At 41.1% G+C, this 27,552-nt stretch overlaps 1 protein-coding gene across 1 annotated transcript in view; it reads right to left on the bottom strand.

Annotated features, from left to right (window-relative positions):
• The window catches only part of LOC109913909 (dynein axonemal heavy chain 11-like), a 336,187-nt gene that overhangs the window by 243,866 nt on the left and 64,769 nt on the right, over positions 1-27,552 (bottom strand). Inside the window, exons 19-28 of the mRNA XM_048614118.1 lie at positions 26,641-26,797; positions 26,034-26,179; positions 25,824-25,940; positions 23,659-23,797; positions 21,842-21,934; positions 20,122-20,316; positions 17,107-17,184; positions 7,384-7,516; positions 6,577-6,704; positions 273-421 (exon numbers count right to left, since the gene is read on the bottom strand). Coding sequence (XP_048470075.1) covers positions 273-421; positions 6,577-6,704; positions 7,384-7,516; positions 17,107-17,184; positions 20,122-20,316; positions 21,842-21,934; positions 23,659-23,797; positions 25,824-25,940; positions 26,034-26,179; positions 26,641-26,797 — 1,335 coding nt within the window. The remainder of the gene's footprint in view (positions 1-272; positions 422-6,576; positions 6,705-7,383; positions 7,517-17,106; positions 17,185-20,121; positions 20,317-21,841; positions 21,935-23,658; positions 23,798-25,823; positions 25,941-26,033; positions 26,180-26,640; positions 26,798-27,552) is intronic.

Genomic DNA, 27,552 nt, shown 5'->3' on the forward strand with positions numbered 1-27,552 from the left:
TTCTACACCCACCCAAGGACAGGGCATCAGCTTATATGCCTCATCTGATGTAACTCCAACAATGTAGCAAAGCATTAATGCCCTGGAGTATTTATTTCATTCTTCAGAGTGGGGCTTTAACCTACGAAGAACTGACTCAGATGTGACAGTGCTAGTAACTGCATCCAGGCTAATATAACACATGAAAGTAAAACACATTTACTGAAAGGTTTGATATTAAACATGCACAGTCATTTGCATTACCACCAGCACCAATAAAATCAATAACTCACGGATTCCAGCCCAAGTCTTGAGGATTAACAAATAAAATGCCTGCTCTGGAAACAGTGGCCGGTGTAGCTGTTTTTAAGTGGCTTACTTCAAACAAAAGGCGCATGGAAGGATTAAGTGGAATACGTTCATTGCTGGCAAGTGTCAACACCTGTACACAAATATCAAAAAACAAAATCTTCAACAATACAGTCATAACAATACAGTTATAATTCTATAATTTTCAAAATAACAGAAAAATAATTAAATCACTTTATTTAAATCTTCAAAAAACTAAAATTAAAATATTTTCCAAACAAATTTATGACTTATAAACTAAAAAAAAAAGCTAAGGAAACCAATGAAAGAAAATATCACAGAGAAATTCACCTTCTCAAAACTCCGAAATGGGAGGACCAAAAAAGTCTTAGGATGAAAATAATATAAAAAAACATGTTTATCTTCAGCCCCTGGGCGATAGTCTAGTAGGTTAGACTGCCTTCTTATTGCAGAACCCATTCAATTTCATTCTATCGTCAATGGAATGCCATCAGGGGATTCTATAATGAACAAGTGGTTTTAATTGCCTGGAGACAGTAAGGACCGCAGAAGCTGGAAGCTAGACTCAATAAATGTGGAGCTGGAATAGCACAGCCGGTCAGACAGCATCTGAGTAGGAAAGTCAAAATCCTTCATTAGGACTGAATGGAGGGAGGGGAGGGGTCGGCCTGGGGGGAGGGTAGGTGAGATGGAAATAGGTGGATGCAGGTAGGGAGTTATTGTGTTTGGTCAGTGGGAAGGGTGGAGTGGAAAGGTAAGTCAGAAGGTGGACAGTGTTTTTTTTTGGGGGGGTGGGATTTTGAAGCTGGTGAAGTCAATATTCAGGCCATTGAGCTGTTAGCTCCCAAGGCAAAATATGAGGTGTTGTTCCTCTAGTTTACGTTTGGCTTCACTATGACAGTAGAGAAGGCCAAGTATGGACACATCACCAGGGAGTGGGAAGGGGAGTTAAAGTGGATGGCAACTGCAAGGTTGGGTTGGTTGGTGCATGCAGAGCGTAGATGCTCCACAAACTGATCCTGGAGTCTGCGTTTGGTCTCCCGAATATAGAGGGGACCACATTGGGATCTACAGATACAGTAGATGAGGTTAGATGAAGCGCAGGTGAATCTGTGCTGGATCTGGAAGGATTGATGGGGCCTGGGATGGAGGTGAGGGGGGACGTGTAGGGGCAGGTGTAGCACCTCCTGCAGTTCCAGGCAAATGTACCGGGTGTGGTGGAGGGGTGTTTAGAGCTGACAAGGGAGTCATGGAGTGAACAGTCCCTGTGGATAGTCGACAGTGATAGAGAGAGGAATATCTTTTTGGTGGTGGGGTCTGACTGTAGGTAGTGGAAATGTTGGAGGACAATGTGTCATATTCCCCAACCACGTGATGACCACCGGCTTCACTGACCACATGATGACCACCAGCCAAGTCATTACTTCCGCTTCCGCCCACATGACCGCTCCTGTACACACATCCTCTCCTCCAGCTGCCGTCTCCAACCCCCGATCCCAGCTCCAGCTCAACACTCGGTGTCAGTCCCAAAGCTCTGCTTGGTATTCACCGTCCTCCCAGACCTCCCCCTCGCTGTGGCTGAATGGTCAGTCCTCAGGAAAGGACTCACCTTCATTCCCCTGTGCCCACATGTGAACGAATTCCATGCATGCCACGATGTCGAGCTCTTATTCCATGCCTCGGCCTCTGCACTTATTTCTTTGAACGTGAATCTAACCACCCTCTAACGATCCCTTCTCCCACCTCCTGTGGACTCCATCTTCCTGGACAACCCCTCCCGGCCTCCTACTCTCCCTCAACCTCTTCATCTCCAACTGCCATCATGACATCAATCACCTGAATCTCTTCACCCCCTCTCACTTACTCCAATCTCTCTCCATCAGAACACGCAGCCCTCCACTCCCTTCACTTCAACCCCAACCTCACCATCAAACCCGCCAACAAAGGGAGTGCCGTTGTAGTATGGTGAATTGACTTCTACATCGATGAGACCACACGGCAACCCTGATACCTCCTCCTACCATCCCCTCAATTACAATCCCACCTCAGATCACCAAGCCATCATCACCCAGACCACCAACAAACTCATTGCCTCCAGAGATCTCCTGTCCACAGCCTCTGATAGCTCCCCAACCCCACACCACCCGTTTCTATCTCCTACCCAAGATCCATAAACTCGACTATCCCAGTCAACCCATTGTCTCTGCCTGCCCTTGCCCCACTGAGCTCATCTCCTCCTATCTCGACTCTGTTCTTTCCCCTTTGGTCCAGGAACTCCCTACCTACATTCGGGACACAACCCACACCCTCCACATTTTCCAAACTTTCAATTCCCAGGCCCCCAACACCTTTTCTTCATCATGGACATTCAGGCCCTGTACACCTGCACTTCCCAGGAGGATGGCCTAAAAGCTCTCCGCTTCTTCCTCTCCCGTAGGCCCAACCAATCCCCCTCCACCGACACTTTCAGTTGCTTGGCGGAATTGGTCCTCACCTCAACAATTTTTCCTTCGATTCCTCCCACTTCCTACAAACCAAAGGGGTGGCCATGGGTCGAAGCCACGCCTGCCTCTTTGTAGATTTGTGGAACAGTCCCTCTTCAACTACGCTGGCACTATCCCACACCTCTTTCTCCGTTATATTGATGACTGTATCAGTGCTGTCTCATGCTCCCACGAGCAGCTTGAACAGTTCACCAGCTTAGCCAACATCTTCCACTGTGCCCTCAAATTCACCTGGACCATTTCTCTCCTCTCACCCACCCTCCTGCAAAAGTTCTATCCCTTACTCGTAATTCCTCCACATCTGCCACATCTTCTTCCAGGATGAGGCGTTCTACTCTAGGACTTCCCAGGTATCCTCCTACTTTAGAGACCATAATTTCCCTTCTTCTGTTATTAAGTAGGCCCTCAACTACATCTCCCCCATTTCCCATGCTTCTGTCATCAAAACCCTCCCCCTAGCAACAATAAGAATAGAGTCCCCTTGGTCCTCACAAATGACCCCACCAACCTCAGAATACAATGCATCATCCTCTGACATTTCCACCACCTACAATCAGACCCTTCCCTGCAACCAAAAAGATATTTCCCTCCTCACCACTGTCCGCTTTCCGCAGGGACTGTTCATTCCTCGGCTCCCTCATCAGCTCCACACACCCGACCAAATCCTCTACCACACCTGCCCCTACACCTCCCTCCTCACCTCTGTCCGAGGCCCTAAACAATCTTTCCAGATCCAGCAGAGATTCACCTGCAATTCATTTAACCTCATCTACTGTATCCATTGCTCCCAATGTGGTCTCCTCCAAATCGGGCAGACAAAACGCAGATTCAGGGACTGGTTTGGGGAGCATCTACGCTCTGCAGGCACCAACCAACCCAATCTTCCAGTTGCCCTCCACTTTAACTCCCCTTCCCACTCCCTGGTGATATGTCCATCCTTGGCCTCTTTCACTGTCAGAGCAAGGCCAAATGTAAACTAGAGCAACAATACCTCATATTTCGCCTTGGGAGCTTACAGCCCAATGGCCTCGATATTGACTTCACCAGCTTCAAAATCTCTCCCACAACACCCACCCCCCAAACCTGTCCTTCTTCTGACTCACTTATCTGTTCCACCTTCCCACTGACCAACCACAATAACCCCCTACCTGCATCCACCTATCTCCATCTCACCAACCGTCGCCCAAGCTCCACCCCTTCCCTGTATTTATTTCTGGGCTCCTCTCCCCAGTTCTGTCGAAGGGTTCCAGCCTGAAACGTTGACTTTCCTGCTCCCCGGATGCTGTCTGACCGGCTGTGCTTTTCCAGCTCCATATTTATTGGTATAAATTGCTATGGGTGTGAAGTGATGGCTGTTAAAGGGGAGAGCGAGGGGATTCTGAATTTTACATTGGGCTCCGAAACATAGACGTAAGGAACTAGTGTTGAACTTATAAAAGACATTAGTTAGATCACTGATAAGGTATAAGTTCTGGTCAGTTCCAACATGGCTATTAGAAACACAGAAAGAGTACTCTGAAGAATCGTTAACAAGACTGAGAGGTTAAGATAATAAGGATTGGCACGAAAAATAGGAGCTTCGTTCACCAAAGTAATGGTGAAGAAATTCACGAAAAAAATGAAAGAACTCGGATGCTGGAAATCACAGCCAAAAACAAAAGACAGAACTTGCTGGAAAAACTCAGCAGGTCTAACAGCATCTGTGGAGAGAAATCAGAATTAACGTTTCGGGTCCAGTTCTTAAGACGGGTCACATATCAGTGACAACAATAGTGCATACCATACTTTTCCAGTCAAGTAGATGTGCTGGAAAGTCTTTCCTGCACTTTGCTGCAACGTTGGAGGAGAAATGCAGTGTGTTGCACAAAGGGAGAAATGTACATTCTTGGAGGACCCACAGCAATACAGGAAGAGTGGAAATTTGCAACAGTGGAGCTAGTAAATGTTAAAAGAAGCCACTGAACTGGTACAGCTATCCAATGTAAAACATAGCAGCTGTTGTACAGTCTTCTAAAAGATGAAAGGCTGTGGACTGAATCTTAGCAAAAATCTGCTGCCATTTTTGTTGAGATTCATGGAGGGTTTCTCTCTGTGAGGGCTAGTGCTTTCTCTTATGCTACCATCTAAAACTCACCTCAATAACAAGGTATTGCACTGTAATGGCACCCTGTTCATCCAATGCTAGCCTGATTCTCCTACATGCTAATAGGCTGAAGTATTAACCACTGCCTGCATATCCCAAGATGCCCCGTGCCATATTTGAAAGGCTGTTGTGCACCTGGAAGAGCATGACAACACGGAGCTGCCTTAAACAGTTTCAGACATTTGCCCTAAATATGGCAGATCACAAGCAATTGGTGTCTGACAATATGGGCAGGGTCCTGGAGGTCCTGGTTGGTTGGGTGGTGAAGAAGAGGGTTGTCCTCTTCCCCAGAATGGGCAGAAGAGGCCACGACATTGACTATGCCGGCTGGCCTAGGTCAGTACGGTATCACCATCTGAAGAAATGCCCAGCAATGCCACAAGGTCAATGATCTTCTCTGTTCTGCCAAGTGACATGCCACCATGCTACATGCACTGGCAAGGCTGCGCTCTGTACAGTACCACACCACCCTCACCACACCCCCCACCCCCACCACTACCACCTCAGATAAGACACCTTATTAGGTACTTCAGCTGGATTAGAGTTGGGAGCTCCTATGGCCACGCTTCCACAACTGGTCAACAGAGAAACACCCCAGCTCAGTGGCACTCAGAACACTGTCAGAGAGTAGGTACCTGCTAAGATCCAGGAAGGAGATGACCCCATGGTGTCAATAATTGTGACTCTGGTGACATAGACAGATAGAGGAGAAACAGGCAGGTTTGTCAGGGACACTAAGAAACCTGCACAAATCTACAAGACTGCAGCAATGCCTTTGGCACCTTGCTGACTGATAATCCATGCAAATAAAACTCTCCTCACTCATTGCGAAGAATCTTGTCTCACCATTTAACACTTGGATGGAAAGTGAACTTTTAATCTGTGTCAGGAATGTCCTTGCTGGAAATTTCACTTGACTTTTCCCAGTTTCTTACCCTGGCCTATGTTTTTCAAGGGCCGGGAAGATCTGCCAGAAAGATGATCTGAAAAGATCTGTCTTTGAAAATTTGAAAGAAATTAGTTAATTTTACGCACCAAAAATTGAAATGCAAATCAAGATACAGAAATCCAGCTATTACATTGTAGGATGATTGGGGATTGCCTGCTTTTTGGTTTGCAGTCTAGCAGAAACACAAGTTTTGATGATTTCTGGAAGTTGAGAAATACCATCTTTCATAGGGAGTCATTCTGCACTCACAATTCCCAGATGAAAGTGTAGCATGAATTCAGATGTTAGTAGTTGGAACAGAATAGGAATACATTTAAGATCAAAGTTCTTAATGGAGTCCTGAGACGGAGGATATAGTGCAGGTGATGGAATAAAATTTGATCTTGGAACAGAAAAGGAGAATTTTTGTCTTCGCCAACCCGAGGATAAGAGTGGGAGCAGAATAGCTGAAAATATGATTCTGCAAAGTATTATCAATTATTAATTTAAAAATGAAACAAAAGAACATTAAGTTTAGATGTTTCAGATTAATTAGGACATCCATGTGGTGGGAGGGATGTTTATGATTTTGGAAAAGTTAAATCAATACTTTTGGAATAAGTGCCCACCGTGAACATGTTGATATTTTGAAACAGTCACTTGCATTATTCTCTAATTAAAGCACTAACTACCTTATTATCATCCATAACTGTGTTCAGTGACTCAATCCACATGGGATCTATATCACCATCTAGCACAATCCACTTTGGACCACCGTGTGTTATATTGGCTTGCTCTCTCATAATATAAGAGAAAAGACCTGTGAACAAAAGAAACAGTGAATATCAAAGCTTTATTGAAACTAAGATTTTTCTACCCGTCAACAAATTACTATGTGCAACAGACAAGATTACAATGTCCATTTCAATGTTTTCTCATGGCTTTGTGAGTAATTTCACTGTACTCAGTGCTGGAGCATTGAGCTCTATAAAGTAGGATAGTTTGTGCTAAGTAAACAAATTTCCACTGGGGGTCACATCACAGATGCCACAATTAGTCTTAGGGCTTCTTGGCCAGGGAACAGAACACAGATTTTGCTCCTGATGACTACCCATCAATACCTCCCATAGGAGCTGCATAACTGCACACGGGGCAATGCAGGAGTTCACTGGGCTAATTTAATTGGCACTGCTCAAATTAGAGAGAAACAAAATCACTAGATCCAGTTGGGATGGAATCTAAATTGTTGAACTAAGTAGGGGTTTTTCCCTGCAGCCTTTCAACCTTCCTTCGATATGGGAATATTGACTGAGGACTTGAGGACTACAATGTTACATCACTTTCAAAACAAGGGAAAAGGATAAACCAAGGGTTTATTGGCACAGCAGCCTCAATTGATGGTTTTCAAAGCTACTCAATCAATGTCTTAGTCAATAATCCTGACCCCAGTTTTATCAACCACACAATGGCTGTTCAAAATGCTGTATTTGAAACACTACCATCCTTCCATTCTCGAGTTGCAGGGTGTATAAAACCAAACATCTCATCTGTGCTGATGGCTTTTGGGTTAAGGTCATTCCAGATAGGTTTTCGTTTCATGTTTCCATACGTCCTGTACAAAGTCTTTAATACCTAAACGAAGAGTAATTCATATATTAATTGTTAAAGTTGAACGCATGACTCAAGTACAAGTTTTATTATTGTGTCATGACTTTTTTTCTGTTAAAACTTATATCATGTGTAAAAATGCATTTAAGATGCTGATGTGCATTCTGATTTCTGGCACTGAAGTAAAACTGCTGTTAATCATTTTCCACGAGTACCGTAACTTCATCCTACCAATACACAGGACAGGTCTGCCACAGTGTTTCTACTGTATTAATTGCAATCCAAATTCCACTTCCATTACTATATTTCTTCATAACCTTGTTCCCAAGCACCCTCCTTATATTTCAAAAACGGAGTAAATGGTACTAAAGCTTTCAGTATGATTAACGTTTGAAATTGAGGCAAACACAGAGGACTGACATCACCACATTCATTAAGCACTCACTGTGAAATGTATCTTGAAAATTATATTTGGCAAAAATGTATGGTCAGAAGTAACATGGGTCCCTTGAAAAATGGTAATGATGATATTGCTATTGCAAATATGGAAATGGTAGTTACAGTTAAGAATTTTTTTGTGTCAGTATTTATAGTTGAGCGTTGCAGGTATCCTGAGAACTCTAGCATTGAAAATGGGATTGGAAGCATAAAAATTAATTTAAGCAAAATAATAGTCTTAAAGAAAAAAGAAATGGCACGACAGTGTAACAAATATACACTATTTGTTAGTGGGATAGAACCCAATTTGTTAAAGTAGGGGTATTTTTGCCTGTATCCTTTGAACCCTCCTTCAACATGGCAGCAATGACAGCGGTCTTGAGGACTGCCAATGATACATCCCATTCAAAACATAGAAAAGGGATACACCAAGAGTTTACTGGCACAACAGCCTTAATTGATGGCTCAGGTTGTTAACCAGCTGCATTCAGGTATTTACATTCAGCATCATCAGTTGTCCCTTGATTCAATGATGTTTGGAGTTGCGAGTGCTATGGTTCTCATTGACCAAATAGGCTAACTTTTGAATTGCAGATTTTTGGGCACATGGAACTGGACTTCCCATAATGTTGTGAGATCTAAAGTGTAGGATATGCTGACTTTTCTTTTGCACTCTTGTGGACACTCTGCCTCATCATTAAGGCATTTAGATTCAAAGTATAATGTAGTTTGTTTTATAGGTTGTCCCTATTTTGAGTGATTGATAGCAAGCTCTTCCCAGTTATTAATATCAGTGTTTCATTAGTTCAATGAGAGTTTCAGAAGACTTTTAAAGCAATTTCTTTCTCTTCCCGTAGAACATTGGCCATTTGAGAGTTGAGAAAATAGTACTCCACAGGGAATAACAAAGTGTGGAGCTGGAGAAACACAGTAGGTCAGGCAGCATCAGAGGAGCAGGGAAGTTGGCGTTTCGGTTCGGGACTCCAGCATCTGCAGTTCTTGCTATCTCAGTGATTTATAACTCCACAGGGGAGGTACTTTTCAGCCATTCAGATTTGGTATCTTGCCCGTTGTAGTTGACTTTGCAGGCATTTAACCTAAACATCTATTAAGCTGGTTTCAAGAAGGTCACTGTCCTCTGTGCTGACAAATGCAGCAGAGGAACTGATGATGGAATTTCTCTTGCACTAATATGTCACTCACAGGCTCACTGCTGTGCATGAGTGTGGTGCCGGCCACTGTTCTTTACACTAGGAATTTTCTTGATCGATGGAGGCTTTTGTTATCAAACCCTCACTGCTGTATTTTGTAGAAGGTGGAGCAGGTGCAACTGGTACGGTGTTGGATGTCCTCATCAATGAGATGATTGCCATTGTTTGGGAAGTACTCAACATATTCCCAAGTCCTTCTTGCAACATATGTGGGCGATGGAACATTTAGCTGACCCAGGTTTGGGTTCAGATATGAGCTGCGTATTGGCAATCTTCAAGGTCAGGTCTGTCCTCGTGTATACGTAACTCATCTGGTTGGATGCAACCGGACAGTCCCTTGAGGACAGTATGTAAGTATGATTTGCCTTGGTGAATTTTGAATTGGAAGTATTTTTATTAAATCAATTGTTACAACTCAAAATCAATGCATGAGAAAATAGGGACAATGTGATAGCTACCTAAAGATAGTCATGTGAGAAGCTACGTTGTGGTACACAGTTTTGAGCAAAAATATGATCTTAGCAAATGATCTAACAAATACATGACCCCAATGGATTCCCTGGTTACAGTGAGTAAAATTTGTTTCCATTATTTAAAGTTTTGGAAAAGATCTGTAGTTCGAGTTGTGGGTGAGGTTGTTGACTTGCTCATCGAGCTGGCTTGTTTTAGTTCAGACGTTTTGTCACCACGCTAGGTAACATCATCAGTGAGGCCTCTGATGGAGTGATGTTGTTCTACACCGCTTGGAATTTATACTGTCTGGTCCATTATGGTGAGTACTGTCATTTCTAGTTTTGATCTGTGTGGGTTTGCATACAAGAAAAGGGACAATGAATTAAGGAAAGGGCAATTAGAAGGCTGGAAGCTAGCAAACTCTGGAATGGGCTTAGCCAAGGCTCTAACTGCCTCAACATTGCATTTTTATCGTGGGTTGCCCAACTGGAGAATGTGAGCAGAATTGTGCACTAAATCATTCATTGAAGCATTTCTATTGCAAAGTGGAGAACTCTCTCATGATGGAAGCAAGATGTGGTTAGGCGTCCCCCTCCACTTCTTCAACTCGTCCCTGTATAATAATGGCTGCAGTGAGAGACCAGAAAGGAATTCTCAAGAATTCTCAAGGGAGAAAGTCAGCCAGGCGTATCTGGAAGCAGGAGAGGCTGTGAGCAGCAGGCACTCTGGTATCCAGGACCTTGATCCATTGTTGAAAAAAGATTTACTGATCTCATTGTGTCTAGCAATATGGGTATCATACCATTCCCAGCTGGCAGCCATCACTCTATCACCTTTGTAATATTCTTAAACACTGCACTCCTCTGACTGACACACAATCCTTTCTCCCCACTGTCTTGTCAAATCTCCATCTCAACAGCCAACATGCCATTCTAGTACCCTCTCATGCCCATTCCACAAAGTCATGCTACTCATACAATTCACATTTTATTTCTCAGACTCCTAATTCTGTGCCTTCTCTCTTTACAGATGACAGGGAAAGGCAGATATGTAGCTATGGCCATGTTAACCGCAGTGGGGCACGATGCCCTTGAGATTGGTAGTATGGCATATGTACTGGACACCAGCGATGAAGAGGGAGCAGTGACTCAAAAACCTGGTGATGTAATTAGATGGTGTACTGCTTCTGGCACTTAACAGACACAAATATTGAACTGAGTCAGCAATATATGAGCCCTTACTACCTGCACTATACTAGGGTCTTGTTAAAACCCTATTCTATCTACATTCAGAACAAATTTATGTCTTCAATCTCTATGGCAGATCCTTATAGAAAACATGAAGGATGAATGCTCCCAGAATGTAGTCTTATGATTTCTGCACAGCTTTCTCTGGAGCAGAAACACATCACTTTCTGGGTCCTACATTAAAGGTAAAGGCACTGTAGTCTGACCAGACCATAGGGCTGCTCTCTCATTAGAGATAGATGACTGGTGGTGGTTTAACCTCAGGGGCACTCCACTTGAAGAGTGAAGAGGTCGAAAATGAGAATCCTCCAATGGTAACCTCAGTTGATGCAGGAATTGAACCCACACTGTTGTATCACTTTGCATTGCAAGCTAGCCATCCAGCCAACTGAGCTAAGCTCCTAACACCAGACAGAGCTGCAGATCAATCTCCTGTCTTGATAACCCAGTGTGCCTCGTCATCGATAGAAAGTCTATTGCTGGACTGCAATGGATTCCAAAACACAGAAGATATTCATTACTTGCAGGTCTCATGGAGAAACAAGCAGCCTGTCTCCAGCTCTGCTCAAGCTTCAAGGGCTGTACCATGACTAAATAATAGGAAGCATAAGAGGATGACAGCTAAGTTTCAAAAGGGAATTCACTTGAGTGTTTTTTTTACAATGCTAACATTTCAATTAAGAAAATCCTTATTTCAGTCTACATAAAGACTGCATTTACATGGCCTCAGCTGAGTCACAATTCCCCTTCAACCTATTCAGCTTCCTTCCAATTAATGGGTAGCTTGTCATCCATACATCACACAGTCTGCAAAAATGAAATATGGGGCTAGTATCACAGTTTTTTTGACAGAATTCTCAAATCTCTGCAAGTACAGTTTTTCAAGTGAAAGTGTGTCTGGGTTAGTTCATAATGGGTTTCTCTGTTAATTAGGCTTGTGGTTTCCAGCACCAGGTTTACACCAGGCTTCCCATCCTAATCCTCCGGTGTGAGACTCTCTAAACTCTTCTTGCACCATCTCCACTCTACCTTTCAGCACCTTGTTAGAAAGAACAGAAGGGTCATCAGAGTTCCAAGATGGGGCATCTCCAGATTTCACAGGGTCTGAAACTCTATTTTGAGCAAACCAATGGCTTGCTCTATTGTAGCACTGATGAATGATATGGTTCCTGTTCTATCTCCCCTCCATCTCCATTGAAAAGTTCTTAACAGGACCCAGCAGTCAGATCTTCAGTGGGTAGCTCAGTCTCCTACCAGACTGCCCTACGGGGTTTGATTAATGAAGAATGAAAGAGTCATGGCAGCTCTCTGTACATCTGGAGCAGACATGAATGATCACCTTGCGCGATCAACAAAGATTCTGTACAGAGATGATTCTGAAGATTCCAAGAAAATCTGAAGGAGTTTTGATTATCACATGCATGCAATCAACCACCTCCTGGCATTTAAAATCCATTCAATTCAGCGAAGCCAGCAATAGGTTATGTTTGAGCAGCCTCATCCATAGCTAAGATGATATAATTGGCAGCCTCGGCAAACAAGGCATCAAGCGATCAGGGTGAGGCATTCATGGGAAACTGACTGTGATATCCTGGATATGTCTCCAGGTTCCTGGAAGAGTTTGAAGCAAAGTCAGTCAGGGCTTTGGTGACTTTGACAACCACTGGCAATGCATGGCCCCCCTGGTCCCCTTGGGTGGGTATCTGGTTCCATGGGCAACAAATGTCTCAGCTATGTGCTGCAAAAGCTCAAGTCTCCCGAGCTAACCTTGTTCTGACAAATTGAGAAGCCTGTCTTTGGCTACAGATTCTGCGCTGGGTGCATTATCATCTTTGAGCTGAGCTCCCTTTCCACTCCTTCTGTTTTGTGCCACAGCATGTGGTTGCAAAGACAGCTATTGTTCCTGTAGTTAGGAACAGGAGTGAGTCACTCAGCCCATCAAGCTTGCTCTGCCATTCAATTCAATCATTGTTGTTGCTGCTGTTGTGGTAGCTGAAGCCACTGCTCCCTCTTAAACGGTCCAAGCTCCTGTTGCAGAGGTCACTTGAAATTTGCAGGCAAGTCTGGCAGCCAGGAATTTAAGATTCAGTTTAAACAGGCCCTAAGGCACTTGAAAGTCAGTGCACAAAGTTGCAATTCCCTCTAAAGCTAGTGATGTTAGCCCAGCACAACCAATCAGTATCTTTCCCTGTGGCTTACCGCAAGCTTGCCAATTTCAGCCTTCCAAGCAGATCAAGTTCAGTCAACAATGACTCGATGCATTTCATTCACCTGCTGCATCCTGATGAAACTATGGAACCTATGTGCTGCTTTTGGTGTAAATCTCACTGCAGAGTTTTAAAGACGTACTTAATTGGCTGTTTGCATATTTAATTTGTTTCCCGGCAGAGGTTCACAACTTGCTTCAGAAACTGCCCAGGTGAAAATGGGAACAGGGCAGAATGAAACAGGATCTCACTCCAATATTGCTTTTTGGGAATTTATTTTTTTACGTGCACCCTTGGCTTGGAAAATTCTGCAATGTAACCAGGGATAAACAAATTTAAACAAGCTACATTTTGGGGCTTTCAGCTATTAGTTCAAATTATCCAGAAGTGCTCGTTGACAAGAGAACGCAATTGTACTTGTTGATCAAAAGTGAAAATTACTATTTTACATTTTAAATTCTGTTCTTTTAAAATGTTATAATCATTTCTGAGGTTATATTGGGAAAACATGACACTTTGTCATGTACTGTTCTCCCTTCAGTTGTAATGCAAATCATATAAGCATTTCACTTAGAGTCATAGTCATATAGCACAGAAACAGACTCTTCAGTCCAACTCATCCATGCCGACCAAGTTTCCCAACTAAATTAGTCCCATTTGCTTGCGTTTGGCCCATCTCCCTCTAAACATTTCCTATTCATGTACCTATCCAAATATCTTTTAAATGTTGTAACAGAACCTGCATCTACCACTTCTTCTGGCAGATTACTCCACACATGAACCACCCTTTGTGTGAAAAGGTTGCTCCCACAGGTCCCTTCTAAATCTTGGAACTGAATATCTTTTTATTGTCACTTGTACTCCAGTACAGGAGTACGGTGAAAAGTTTTTTTTTTACAATGGCTGCCTTTTAATGCGCCATTCTAGGTACAAGTACCTCGGTACAAATCTTACAGAGTTAAAAAATAATAGTGTTGTTATACAAAAGAGGATTAAAAGGAAAGCAATAAGCATCACTTACAGTGTCTAAGAGTGAGTTAGTAATGAGGTAATGATAACATAGTGAAAAGGATTTAAATTACAGTCCAGTAAAGAATTCCAAACAGCAACAGCTCAGCAGTTGGCGCCAGGCCCAAGTCCAGCAACTGTCCTGCATCACTCCAGTTCTCCAGTCCACTCCTCACCAGCACTCAGCAGCAACAAGATTCGCTTTACCTTGCTGCTCCGGGACTCCCCACATGCCACTCCAGTGCGTGGGATTCCCCTGCTGCCGTCGCTCCGGGACTTGGCCAAGCCCATGCTCTTTCTGCTGCTATCGCTCTGGAATTTGGTCTGTGACTCAGCCCGTGCTCACCCTGCTGCCGCTGTGCTACGTGGCCTGTATTCTCATCTCATGCCCAGTCTCCAATCGCGACTCGTCTCCCTTGACTCCTTCCTCCAAGTAGGAGGTAGTTAAAAGTTGTTGGGGGGAGGAGGGGAAGAAACAAAAATACTGCAAAGAGGAGAAAAAAAGGGAAAGGAAAAGGTGAGCAGAGGAGCTCCGACTGGAGCGTCTTATCCTGCTGCCACCTTGATGAGCCTTTCACTGCTTTATCTTTCTCCTCTTACCTTAAAAATGTGCCCCCTAGTTTTGAACTCCCCCACCCTAGGGAAAAGACCTTTGCTATTCACCTTATCTATGCCTTTCATGATTTTTTAAACCTCTGTAATGTCACCCCTCAACCTTCTACGCTCCGGTGAAAGAAGTCCCAGCCTAACCTTATAAGTCAACCTCCAGACCTGGCAACATCCTGGTAAATCTCCTCTGAACCCTCACCAATTTAATAATATCCTACCCATAGCAGCGCAACCAGAACTGTAAACAGACCTCACCAATGTCCTGCTTTACTTTACTACTTTATTATAGTTATTATGAACTACGTCATTATAGTTCATTTTTAATAAGAGTAATCAAAGTCATTTACACTACTGAAATTTTTAAAACAAAAAAAAATCAATTTAAGGCATGTGGCTTGACAATATATTCCGGTACATGAGTATGTATCTAGCTTTATTCAATGTGTGCTCATGAATTCCTGAGGACAGGAATTTTCAAACACACTCATACCTGGGACTAAAAGCAATTAATTAAAAAAGTTTCAGAGATAGTAGGAACTGCAGATGCTGGAGAATCTGAGATAACAAGGTGTAGAGCTGGATGAACACAGTAGGCCAAGCAGCATCAGAGCAGCAGGAAGGCTGACGTTTTGGGCCTAGACCCTTCTTCAGAAAATGAAAATTAAAAAAGTCATTTGCACACAGCCATGCTATTTTAGAAAAACTGAGTTTTACAAATCAACACCATTATGTTTAAAAGCAACGAAAAAGGTAACAGCTTCTGAATGTTAATAAACTAGATGGGGAATAAAGAACTTAGCTGATAATTTAGTACAAATTAAATAAAATGCACAGATCATTTCAAGTAAAAGTAAATACAGAAGTTTCCACAGGTGTATGGCTGTAACACATTCTATATCTTGTAAGCTCCTCCTATAAGGCTGACAAGCCTTCGAAAACCTTCTCTCTCCAATTCTGGGACCCTGCACATTGCTAATTTTAATTGCTCAGTTACTGGCAACTGTCATTTCACTTGCCTTGGACAGCTCTAGAATACCTTCCTTAGACCTCTCCCACCTCTTCTCCAAGATGCTTCACAAAACTATTTATTTACTCAGCTTTTGGGCATCCACCCTGCTATCCCTTACTGTGGCTCAATGCCAAATTTTGTTGAATAATGGTCTTGTGAAGACCCTTGGGATCTATTGTTATATTGAAGTTGCTGTACTAATGCAAGATTTTACAGGTCAGATTTTTCAGATACACCAGGGTAAGATCTTGCCCAGGGCTGACAAAATGGCAGATACCATCCACACCTCAAAAATACCAGTTAATCTTATTTTGAAGAAGTGAAAGTCCGGACACTCGCTCACTCCATTAGTTTTGCCATGTCCCTCAACATCAACATTCTGGGGTCTTCACTGAAATGGGACTGTTACATCTACAATGTGGCTATAGATGCAGCATTTAAGTTTTACTCTGTCAGAACTGGCTCACACTCTACCATTGCAAAGCCCTCCTTTACAAGTCTCAAGTTAGCAGTGTTGTACTCATCACTCACTTGGTGGTGTGTAGGGTCAGGGCTCAAAACCATACAGGACAAAGCAGTTTACTTACAGACACTTTTTCTTCAATGCTCAATATGTGGCACCATTCAACTCTGGCTGTGGTATATGCTATATACAGAAGGCACTACCGCAACTTACCAAATTTAACTTAACATTGCCTCCTCTCCCTCTAGCTGTGACTCTACCACTGAAAACGGCAAGAATACTTTCATCTCCAGTTTTTCCTGGAAGTTACACAGCATTTTGTTTTGCAAATGTGTTCAGTTTTGGGAGAATCACCATCACAATGTATGCAGCAATTTTGAGAACAGAATGGTCAATAATTACAAACTTGTCAATATCAGGCTGTGGACAACAACACGTTCAGCTAAGTTAGTCGTGACTCCGCTGGTAGCACTCCTGCTTCCAGGCCTTAAGACTACAGGCTCTGAAGGTTTCAACACAAAAATCCAGGCTGTCAGTCCAATGCTGTACTGAGGGACTGTCACACATACTGCAGTGTTGTCTTTTTCAGGTGCACATACAAGTTTCCATGGCTCTACTTCAAAGAGTAAAGATGCTTTCGCCATTGCTTCAATCAAAATTTATCCCACAATCAAGCCCACAAAAAAAAGTAATTACCCTTGTCATTATGAAATCTCTGTTTGCATGACCTTAGTGGGTTTCCTAACTTTACAATAGTAATTCCACTTCCAAAAAAAAAACTTCATTGAATATAAAACATTTTGGACAATAGGGGTTTGTGCAATGTACTGTATAACTGCTAAAATTTCTTTATGAAAATGAAACATACCATTCAGTTTATCTGCTATTCAACACATGCATACAAATTAATGTTACCATTGTTATTTCTTGTCAGTAATCTTACAGATCGGCAAATGGTCTATTGCTCACCTGAGTCTTTCCTGTTCCAGCATTTCCAACTACAAAGACTGAATGACGGACAGCCAACAACTCTTCGAGCTGAACCACCTAGGATGGAGGCAACATTGACGACCATAATTATTTGAACTGAAAGAATTGGTTAGAAGGAGGTCAGAAATCACACAACACCAGGTTATAGTCCAACAGGTTTATTTGAAAACACAAGCTTTCAGAGTCTTACTCCTTCTTCAGGTGTTAGTGAGAGAGGTAGTATCAGACACAAAATTTATAAGTAAAAGATCAAAGGGTCACATCACTGATGAGGATGTACTAAACAAACATAAGATGCTGTTAAATCTTTAATCAGTTACAACGTTTTAATTGATTAATATATGTATATATAAATCCCTGAATTCCGTTCAAGTCACTGCCCTGACAGAACTAAAGGTTTTATCAATGTAAAGAAGAGGTGACATTTAAGGTCAGACAATGCATGTTAGGTGTGAGACCTTGTTCAGAATCCATTTGTGTTTTGGTTTGGAGTCAGACTGTTTTTATTTCTAAAGTAGCAATTTATTAAATGTCACATTGAGTGACTGTCTATAAATTGTGTGCATTTTGAACAAAATAGAATGCATCTGCAAATACAAATTTACCCCACAGAATCACGTGTGTATGTGTGTGTGTGTGTGTGTGTATGTGTGTGTGTAAGAGTGAGTGAGTGAGGGGGGAGAGAGACTGTGTGCGTGTGTGTGTGTGTGTGTGTGTCTGTGAGTGTGAGTGAGTGAGTGAGTGAGGGGGGAGAGAGAGTGTGTGTGTGCGCGAGGGGGGAGAGAGAGTGTGTGTGTCAGAGTGAGGGGGGAGACAGAGTGTGTGTGCGCACACATGGGAGAGAGACTGTGTGTGCATGTGTGTGTGTGAGACAGAGAGAGAGTTTGTGTAAGTGGGTGTGTGTATATGTACACATGTGTGAGAGTGTAGGTGGTGGAGTGGTAAATATGACATGAACCTAAAATCCCAGTTGAAACCGTCTTCATGGGTACTGAATTTGGCTATCAGCCTCTGCTCGGTGACTCTGCGTTGTAGTGTATCCCATAATCTGCCTTGGATGACGTTTACCCGAAGATCTGAAGCTGAATGGCCTTGACCGCTGAAGTATTCCCCGACTGGGAGGGAACATCCCTGTTTGGCGATTGTTGCACAGTGTCCATTCATCCGTTGTTGTAGCGTCTGCATGGTCTCACCAATGTACCATGCGTAAAATGTCACCTCTTATTAATACTGATAAATTCTTTAGTTCTCTCAGGACAGTGACTTCAAAGGAGTTCAGGGATTTATATATTGATAATATGTAAATAATATATACATATTAATGAATTAAAACTGTCTAATTGATTTAACGGCATCTTAGGTTTGTTTAGTACATCCTCATCAGTGATGTGACCCTTTGATCTTTTACTAATAAATTCTGTGTCTGATACTACCTCTCTCACCAATACCTGAAGAAGGAGTAATACTCTGAAAGTTTGTGTTTTCAAATGAACCTGTTGGACTATAACCTGGTGTCGTGCGATTTCTGACCTTTTCCACCCCAGTCCAACACTGGCACCTCCACATCATGGTTAGAAGAATACATTGGTATGTTTATTTTTGAGAAAGACCAGTTATATTTAGCTATGTAACTAAGATTCTTGTTTCTATGACTGTTAGTGAGCCTGTCTCTGCTATTATTTGATAACTTTTATCTGACTTTCATCTGCAGTGATGTCTATTCTGTTTATCACTTCCTCAAAGAGCTCTAATAAATTAGTCAAACATGACTTCCCTTTCTCAAAACCATGCTGCTGTCTCTGATCACAATGAGATTTTCTAATTACCCTGCTATAACCTCCTTAACAATGGAATCTAGTATTTTACTAAGATCAATGTTAAGTAGTATGTAGTTTTTTGCTTTCTGCCTCCCAATGTTCTTCAATAGAGGAATTACATTTTTGATTTTCCATTCTAATGTGTCTTTTCCAGAAATTAATGAACTTTGAAAAATTTTTAAAATTGTATCTGTAATCTCCACAGCTACCTCTTTTAGAATGCTTGGATGAAGTCTATCAGGACCTGTTGACTTCTCAATCTTTATTTCAAATTTTTTGCCCCCAGTACCCTTGCCCTGGTGATTGCATTTGCTCTAAATTCCTCCCTCTCTTTCACTTCTTAATTTACAAGTACTTCTGGGGTCTTATGTGTGTTCTCTGCAGTGATGATGTGTTCAACACTTCTATCATTATCTATTTCTAACTAATAATTCCCCAGACTCACATTAGTTACAATTTTCCTTTTTAGTTACTTGCAGAAACTCTTACCATCGTTTTTAACATTTCTAGCTAGCATCTTCAATCCTCCTGTTCCTCAGAGTTTAACAAAGAAAACAATACAATAGCGCAAAGCCAACTGCTGAGCCACCTTTAAATGAATGTGAGTAGGGTGTCCAGAGATTCTTATAGACCACTGCTTTCGGAATTAAGTGCTACCTTCAAGATAAGTTTTTTACTATAACCAATATTCACAGGACGCAAAAGTATTACAAGTAGAAACCTACCACTGCCACATTGCTGACTTAATCTCCTCATTTCAAACTGCTATTGAGAAACCACAATTTTCATTCCTGTTTTATTAGCTCACCTCCACCTGCCATGTTTTCTAGCCTAGCAGGCCCCAAAAATACTGCCCATTCTTTTTGTAACGTTCTATAACACGCTAACCTAAGAACAAATTTTTACTTACTGATTTCTTGGGCTACAATCATTTCTCTTGCATTATGATCAAAACAATGCCTGATTTTCTTTTGGTAAAAATGCATCCCTTACTTATTAGTATTCAAACATTAATCTCAGAAAGTGCAACAAGAAAATTGTGACTTAGCACAAAGATTTGACATGGCACAATTCAACAACTTGTACACATTTTCTAGATAAAACAAAGAAAAGAAAATATGGTGTTACTTTTATGACAAAAGGTATAAAGGTGTTTTTAAGATGAAAGATTTCACACCTTGAGGATAAAGCTTTCTTCATGCTGTAGGCTGAGTTCCAGAGTGGACTGTCTGACCAATTGTTCAAATTTTTGGTCTCGCTTTCTAGGAACATCCAGGGTGGGAAACAGATCACCAATGAGTCCCATAAAAATGGGCACATCATCTGTCACAATTTTTGGCAAATTGAAATCCCTCAAAGCACGCATTAACACCTTGTAAAAAAATAACTCGTTACACATCATTTTCATCACACGGTTGTAGCAATGTTAGAAAAAGAAAAGATCAGGAATTATTTAAGTTACGCTGGAGAACTAGCTTAACTCCAATCAAATGGTTGCAGAAAGTTATTTCCATTGATTCTCTACCTGTCCTTATCTCTCCCGTTGAAGAAACCAGAAGACAAGCAGGAAGATTATTAAAAAATTAATGTTACAGTATCAAGAACTGCAGTAGGGCAGGACTTCATTTAACTCTTTCTTTCTCCACAGATGCTGCCAGATTATTAAAAAATTCAGGGCCAAAACTTCAATATTATCAGTTAGTATAATTATTATAACCATTCCAATTGATTATGTCCACACTATGTTACACTGCCAATTTGTTACCTCTCTCATGGAAACCAGGGAGCCCTATAAAGAAAATATTCATATGATTCATAATCTGACAAAGCAAAAGATTACAGATGTTGGAAATCGTAAATAAAAAAAAGAAAATGCTGGAGATACTCAACAGATCTGGCAGCATCTGTGGAGAAAGAAAGAGTTAAATGAAGTCCTGCCCTACTGCAGTTCTTGATACTGTAACATTAAATTAGACAATATGGTATAACTTCATAATTTTAATTGTCATTCTCATTTGAACATTTGAACTTCTCATTTTGACTGCAGCAATTTTCTTCCAGGATGCTATTTTTTAAAGAAGACAGATAGATATTTAATGATTGTACTTAGATTTGAGCACCTCTTTTGGGTTCACTCAGCCGTACTCTTTGCAGGCTTGTTTACAGGGCAAGCTGTGGTGGCAGAAGTAATTTCTATACTTGGGCATAACCATGTTTACCTTTGGAATCTTGGTTTCAAATAAAGAAAAGGGGATGTTAAAACTTTCAGCTAATTGTCTTTGGATATAAGGTATAAATGAAAACAGGAAGTGCTGGAGAAACTCAACATGTCTTGTAGCATTTGCAGAGGGAAAATCAGACTTAGTGTTTTAAGTTTAATATGACTTTGCTTTGGAACTCCTTTAGAAGACTAATATTGGACTCCAAATGTTAACTCTGTTTCACTCCTCATAGATTCTGCCTGATATGCTGAGCTGCTCAAGATCATTCTGTTTTTAGTTTTAGAATTCCATATCCATAGTATTTTGATTTTGTTGGATACAAGGTAGTAGCACATTCAAAGTAAATTACAAATTTCCCTATGGAAACAAAATAGGCAAACAAAGTTAAATAGGTAGAGCAAAGACAGTTAGATTATGAGTACAATTAAATTCTAAAGAATCATAGGACAGGGAGAGAACAGAGAAAAATAAGAGGGAAAGGGGAAAACAGGGCAAGGAAATGCAAAATGTGGGCAAGGAAATACAAAATGTCTGTTTATTAGTCACAACACATTAACTATAAGTCAATGAAATCCATCAACTCAAAACAGACAGGAATTTCTCTGAACTTGTTCATCGTTTCAGGATTTAAAGTGGTCTAAGAAACACTGTATGATTTATTTATTTGTGAATTACCTGATCTTCTGGTCTACTTTTGTCTCCTCTCTTAAGTGAGCCAGCAACAACTAAAACAGATTTCACTGCACGAAGACCCCAGTCATAATGGTCCTTAACGAGAAACAAATTGAATGGTGTGAGCAACAAATAGCAACAGATTGACTTTTTAACTTTACAATTATTGTGTTTATCCAACACTTGCTCTAGCAAAAGAAGGCTGAAAATTATGCTTCATGACTAGCAATGACACATGACTCATTGTGCCAGCACAGTGTGGAGCTGGAGGAACACAGCTGGAAGTCAGGCAGCATCACAGGAGTAGGAAAGTCAACCCAAAATGTCGACTGCAAAGCTGTGCTTCTGCTCAGGAGTGGTGGCATGGGTAATAAATGCAGCATTTCCTTTAATGACTTACTCAAAGTCCAGGGAATTCATATAAGCAAAGGCATGTATGTTCCACATTTAAACTAATGAATTTGAGGTTGGAGAACAAGAACTGAAGGTTCATGTTCCAAAGATACAATCAATCAGTTATATATAGATAATTAAGCTTTCTCGCCCTCCCATTGGAAATCTCACATTTACTAACAACTTGCTCTGTTTGCGGAGATAAAATTTGGTCCTTGTGATGTGTATAAATCATGGACTGAACACTGAAGACACAGTGAGGTGAGATCATAGGTTGCAAAGTATTGCATCTCTGAGCTATCCATCACATTTTATAAAGAATTCACATGAATTTGAATTTGAATATTACGTGTTCTAAAATTCACTAACCTGAAAATTCAAAAATGGAATTCTCAGGGAAGATAGTACTGTTCTATAATTCTAATCTTAAATCAGCAATACAGTTTTAGTAGGTTATCTCATGCTTTTCCACACCATTGCCACTATTTTTTGCCATAATTCTTTCTCTACTGATGATCTGTTTGTACCTCAAATACCAAAGCATACAGTGACATGGCAAATAACACTGTTAGACTGAGGCTTTTATTGTTTGAATTCTAACTTCAAATGCTTGCTGACAAGGCTGACATTTTAGTTCTATATAATTATCAGTATGGTGGGCGGTTAGTGCTAATGAAAATCTTTTCCCCTTTTGGAATTTTTAATCTTCATCTAATTTCCTGCTTATAATACATGACATCACAAATACCGACAGTTTCATTGTGGGCAATGAAAGCATGCAGTTGCTATGACATTTTCTTACTACCTTTCATTACTCCGAGGGCTGTTATATAGAAAACAAAAGTGACGACCTCTGGTCACGCACTTAGTTGAAATGTTTCGTTTTAAACAAATCAATTGTTTCAAAACACGATATTCTGTCAGATAACCTTTAAAATATCTTGATTTTGCTCACGATATAATTATTAATAGGATATTCCACTATCAATTTATACAGATTTAAGCCAACATTTCCTCAGAAATGCTCCCACTCCATCATTTAATTTTACTGAAAGTGTGGCGAAAACCCCTTTATGGAATTTCTGTTGCATTCTGGTGGTGGAGCAGTGGAAACTCTAAGAAAATTGCTGGCCTAAAGTTAGCATCAAAAATATACACTCAACATTAACATGCAGTATGCCAAATGCAAATACTTCAGATGTAATTTTCTGATTTTCTCAATGCCAGAAATATGCCTCATCAGCTAGAACATGTCAGAATCTCTGCTATATATTGCATGAGTTCCTAATATTCATGTCAATCGAAAATCAGAAAATTATCCCATTAAACTGAAATTCACATTGAAATACACTGAATTTTAAATGTTTTAGTAAGCAAACAGTGATCGTGAAATTCAGCATCGGCTGAAAAAACAGTAAAAGAAAAACCTGTTTCGAAAGCAGCTCTTTACAAAGAGTATACAAAGTGATGAATTTTCTGGCCAGCAATTTGGCATCTAAAAACCCTTCTGCAACCAGCATTATCTCACAAATCAGTTCAATATCAGGGACAACCATAGCACAAGGCCTATAAAAAGAAACAAGATACATGAGACAAGTTTATTGTAATTTCCCTGTATATATACACTCAACCATAACTATGGAAATCATACTATGTTGTGCACATATCATACACTAAACAATTTATATAAGGGCCCCTTCCTCAATGGTGCTACAGTCATTTATGCTACGCGCTGTAATTCATGGCAGAATTATCTCAGTGTTATCATTGGATGCACAGAGTTTTAAATAATATTAATAATGGATTTGTTGCTCATTGCTGTTGAAGAGGTTAGAATTTACATTTGCAAAGCAGAAGGGACTATTAGAGGTGATCTAATAGAGGTCTTTACAACTATGAGTGAGGTGTAGGGTAGGTGTAGACAGAATGTCTTCAATGGAGAGACAATCCAAAAATAGAGCCACAAGTACAAATGTTACAAACTGTTATTTCTGAAAATGCCACTGCTGCCTGGCACAATCCTGGAGGAGTAGCCCCTTCAGGAGATGGCCAGCAGTTGCACATGTGGCAGCTATAATGGTTCTCTTTTGTGTGAGGAATTGGTGCACATGCTCTTCCCACCAACATCCTCCTTCTCACCCCATTGCGCACTCTGAGCCTGCTACTCTGGCCTGGGTAAATGCACTATAATTAATTTCACTGGCTTCAATTGGCCAGCAATTGCTAGCCAGTGGTTAACTGATCCTTGTTTTAACACTACTGTCAGGCATGATTTTTGTCAGCAATAGCCGTAACACACTTCCTTAAAACTGATGCATGGACTGCAGTTTAAGAGGATTTATCATCCCCTTGATTTTTTTTATTATGATGTTTTATTTGAAACATTAAATGCCAAAAGATGTCAAAATGCATGGGTTGTTCAAATAGAGGTGCAAGTTGCAAAGACAAAGAGAAAAATAGATTGGGACATGATTGTGTTGATTAAAAAAAGGAATATTGGCTTCTAAGTGACTGATTCTGAAACTAATAATACACTATATATAATTTTAAACAATGTTTGTGGATTAAAATTGTCTGCCAGATACAGTCACAAGAAGAAATACTCAAAAGGGGATCTTTCTCATTTTAAGCAATGGTGTAAAATGGGCTATAATATATTGGTGACTTTGATTTACATTTCTCCCAATTAAATGAAGTGATGCTTAATGAGGTAATCTAATATCATCGGTGTTACACTATCCGTAGAAGTCAAAACTACTTATAGAAATATTCAACAGTGTGTGTTTTTGCACTAATGCAAACTGCTTTAGGCATGGAGACTGTTTTCATTGAAGTGAATTTTCTTGAAGCTAACAGTGAAAAGGTTTTTTTTTCAGTATGCTGTATTTAGTGCTTTGGTGGCCAGCATTTCTATCAAAGAATAATGTTAGGAAGCACGGCGGCAGCACTCACCTGATAGTCACCTCCAGGTGACAGCAAAACTGATTTAATCGGAGGGTAGAAGGGCTTGACTGGGGATTCCCGGTGGGGCAATGTGAATTACATCCATTAGTTAACCAAATGACATTATTATCCACAGCCCACTCTGCGTGATCGCTAACACAGGCAGGCAGACAGTGACTGCTAAAAGCTAACCACTGCCCTTGCCTCTGCTTCCCCCACTCTTCTACAAACCCCAATCCTACACTTCCCATCCCACCTTTGTTCTCCTTTGGTATGGATCCCACAATGATCTGGACCAGTGGTGAGTGTTATGTCACCAGCTGCCACCCTTCATATTGGCATTAGGAGCTGCAGGCCTCTGATTGTCTGGCAACTCTCAGTAGGTGAGATGTCTACCGCCAGGGACATGAAACTGAAAGGCACTCAATTTCATCAGTCCTTCCCCCATAAAACTGACAGGGGGTCCTCACTGGTCCCTGATCACTGGCGCAGATCCTCATCATCCAACAGAATCTGAGTAATACTTTGCCAACTGTAGCATTTATTAAAGAAACATTTTTGCACAGCACTTCTGAATGAAATCTCAGTAATTTGCTCCAGCACTCTGGTGACAATATCAGCAGTAATCCAGACAGCCAACAACACTTGCCTGAAAAGTGCTTTAAGATTTTCTGGTAGTTCTGTTCGACCCGCATAACCAGGATTCATTGTTATAAATATGCCAACTGCAGATTTTAAAGAAATTTCTTCCCCAAGAAAAACAAATCTGTGAACAATAAATAAAATATATTAAACTGTCTAAAATAGCATGCATTAATAAATGGCAACAAAATTGGTTCATTTATTCTTTCATACTCACCTTTTTTTCTTGTTTTTGATGGCATCTTGTATGGTTTTAACCTGCACTGCAACGACTGACAAAACCTCAATGGAGATCCGATTAAACTCATCAAAACAGCCCCAAGCACCAGTTTGTGCCAAACCTTTGTAGATATTTCCTATGGACTGTACAATGCAAAAGAAGTATTCAAATGTGTAGCAGCATTCCTGGAGGGTCAGTTTAGCTCGGTTGGCTGGATGGCTGGTTTGCAATGTTGAGTGACAACAACAATGTGGGTTGAATTCCCGCACTAGCTGAGGTTGCCATGAAGGATTTTCCTTCTCAACCTCTTCCCACACCTGAGGTGTAGTGACCCTCAGGTTAAACCACCACCAGTCATCTCTCGCGAATGAGACAGCAGCCCTATGGATTGTTAAGAATGTGGTGACTTTACCTTTAGCACTCATATTAAATAGTGTTCACATCCTACTCTGCTGAAAAGTTTACTGTTTCACTCTTGTCCTGCTGAATATCTGCATCATCTTGTGCTTTCATTTCAGATTTACAATATTTACTGTGCTCTGCTTTGTGTTGTGTTGCATCTGTTTTATGAATAAGGTAGAAGCATGATAACTAACAAACATACCTTATAATCCATCTGCTCAGAACAGTTGAAGACATAAACCATGACACCTAGCGCACGCCCAAGATCTTTAGTGGTCTCTGTTTTGCCTGTCCCAGCAGGGCCTGCAGGTGCTCCACTCATGGTTAAGTGAAGAGACTGTGTCAGGGTAATATAGCACCTACAAACCGAAAAGTGTAGGTTATATTATCTTAATTTAGCAACAGCATGAAAAAGTACAATGAAAGATGCAAAGAGATTGATTATTTTACATCAACCTTTGACAAAACAATATCTACAATGCTTAATTTTGTGCTTACAAGTTATTAAAACCCTCTAACTTGCAACTTGTTTCTTTTTCCACTAACTTCCTATACTCACTTCCTATTGAGTTCCCTCAAAGAAACTTCAGTTTAAAAACATACATATTATTTAACAAAAAGAAATGAAAAAGTAAGTTGCCTTTCTCTTTATTTATATTTTGCTCTCTCAGTCAATCTCAACCCCCTTCTTCTTCAATTTCCTTCTGTCTCTATCACAGGCGGCACGGTGGCTCAGTGGTTAGCACTGCTGGCTCACAGCACCAGGGGCCCGGGTTTGATTCCACCCTCAGGTGACTGTCCGCGTGGAGTTTGCACATTCTCCCCACGCCTGCGTGGGTTTCCTCCCACAGTCCAAAGATGTGCAGGCTACTTGGATTAGCAATGGAAAATGCAGGGATAGGGTAGGTGAGTGGGATGCTTTTCAGAGGGTGGTGTGGACTTAATGGGCCAAATGGCCTGCTTCCAGGGATTCTATCAGTCAATATGTAACTCGAACCCCAGATGCATAATGGTTTGTAATCAGCAACAGAACACAGGTGAGAAAACAGAGATAGTAGGAACTGCAGATGCTGGTGAATCAAGGTGCAGGGCTGGATGAACACAGCAGGTCAAG

Source organism: Rhincodon typus, chromosome 2, assembly GCF_021869965.1.
Source record: "Rhincodon typus isolate 14 chromosome 2, sRhiTyp1.1, whole genome shotgun sequence".
Taxonomy (NCBI): domain Eukaryota; kingdom Metazoa; phylum Chordata; class Chondrichthyes; order Orectolobiformes; family Rhincodontidae; genus Rhincodon; species Rhincodon typus.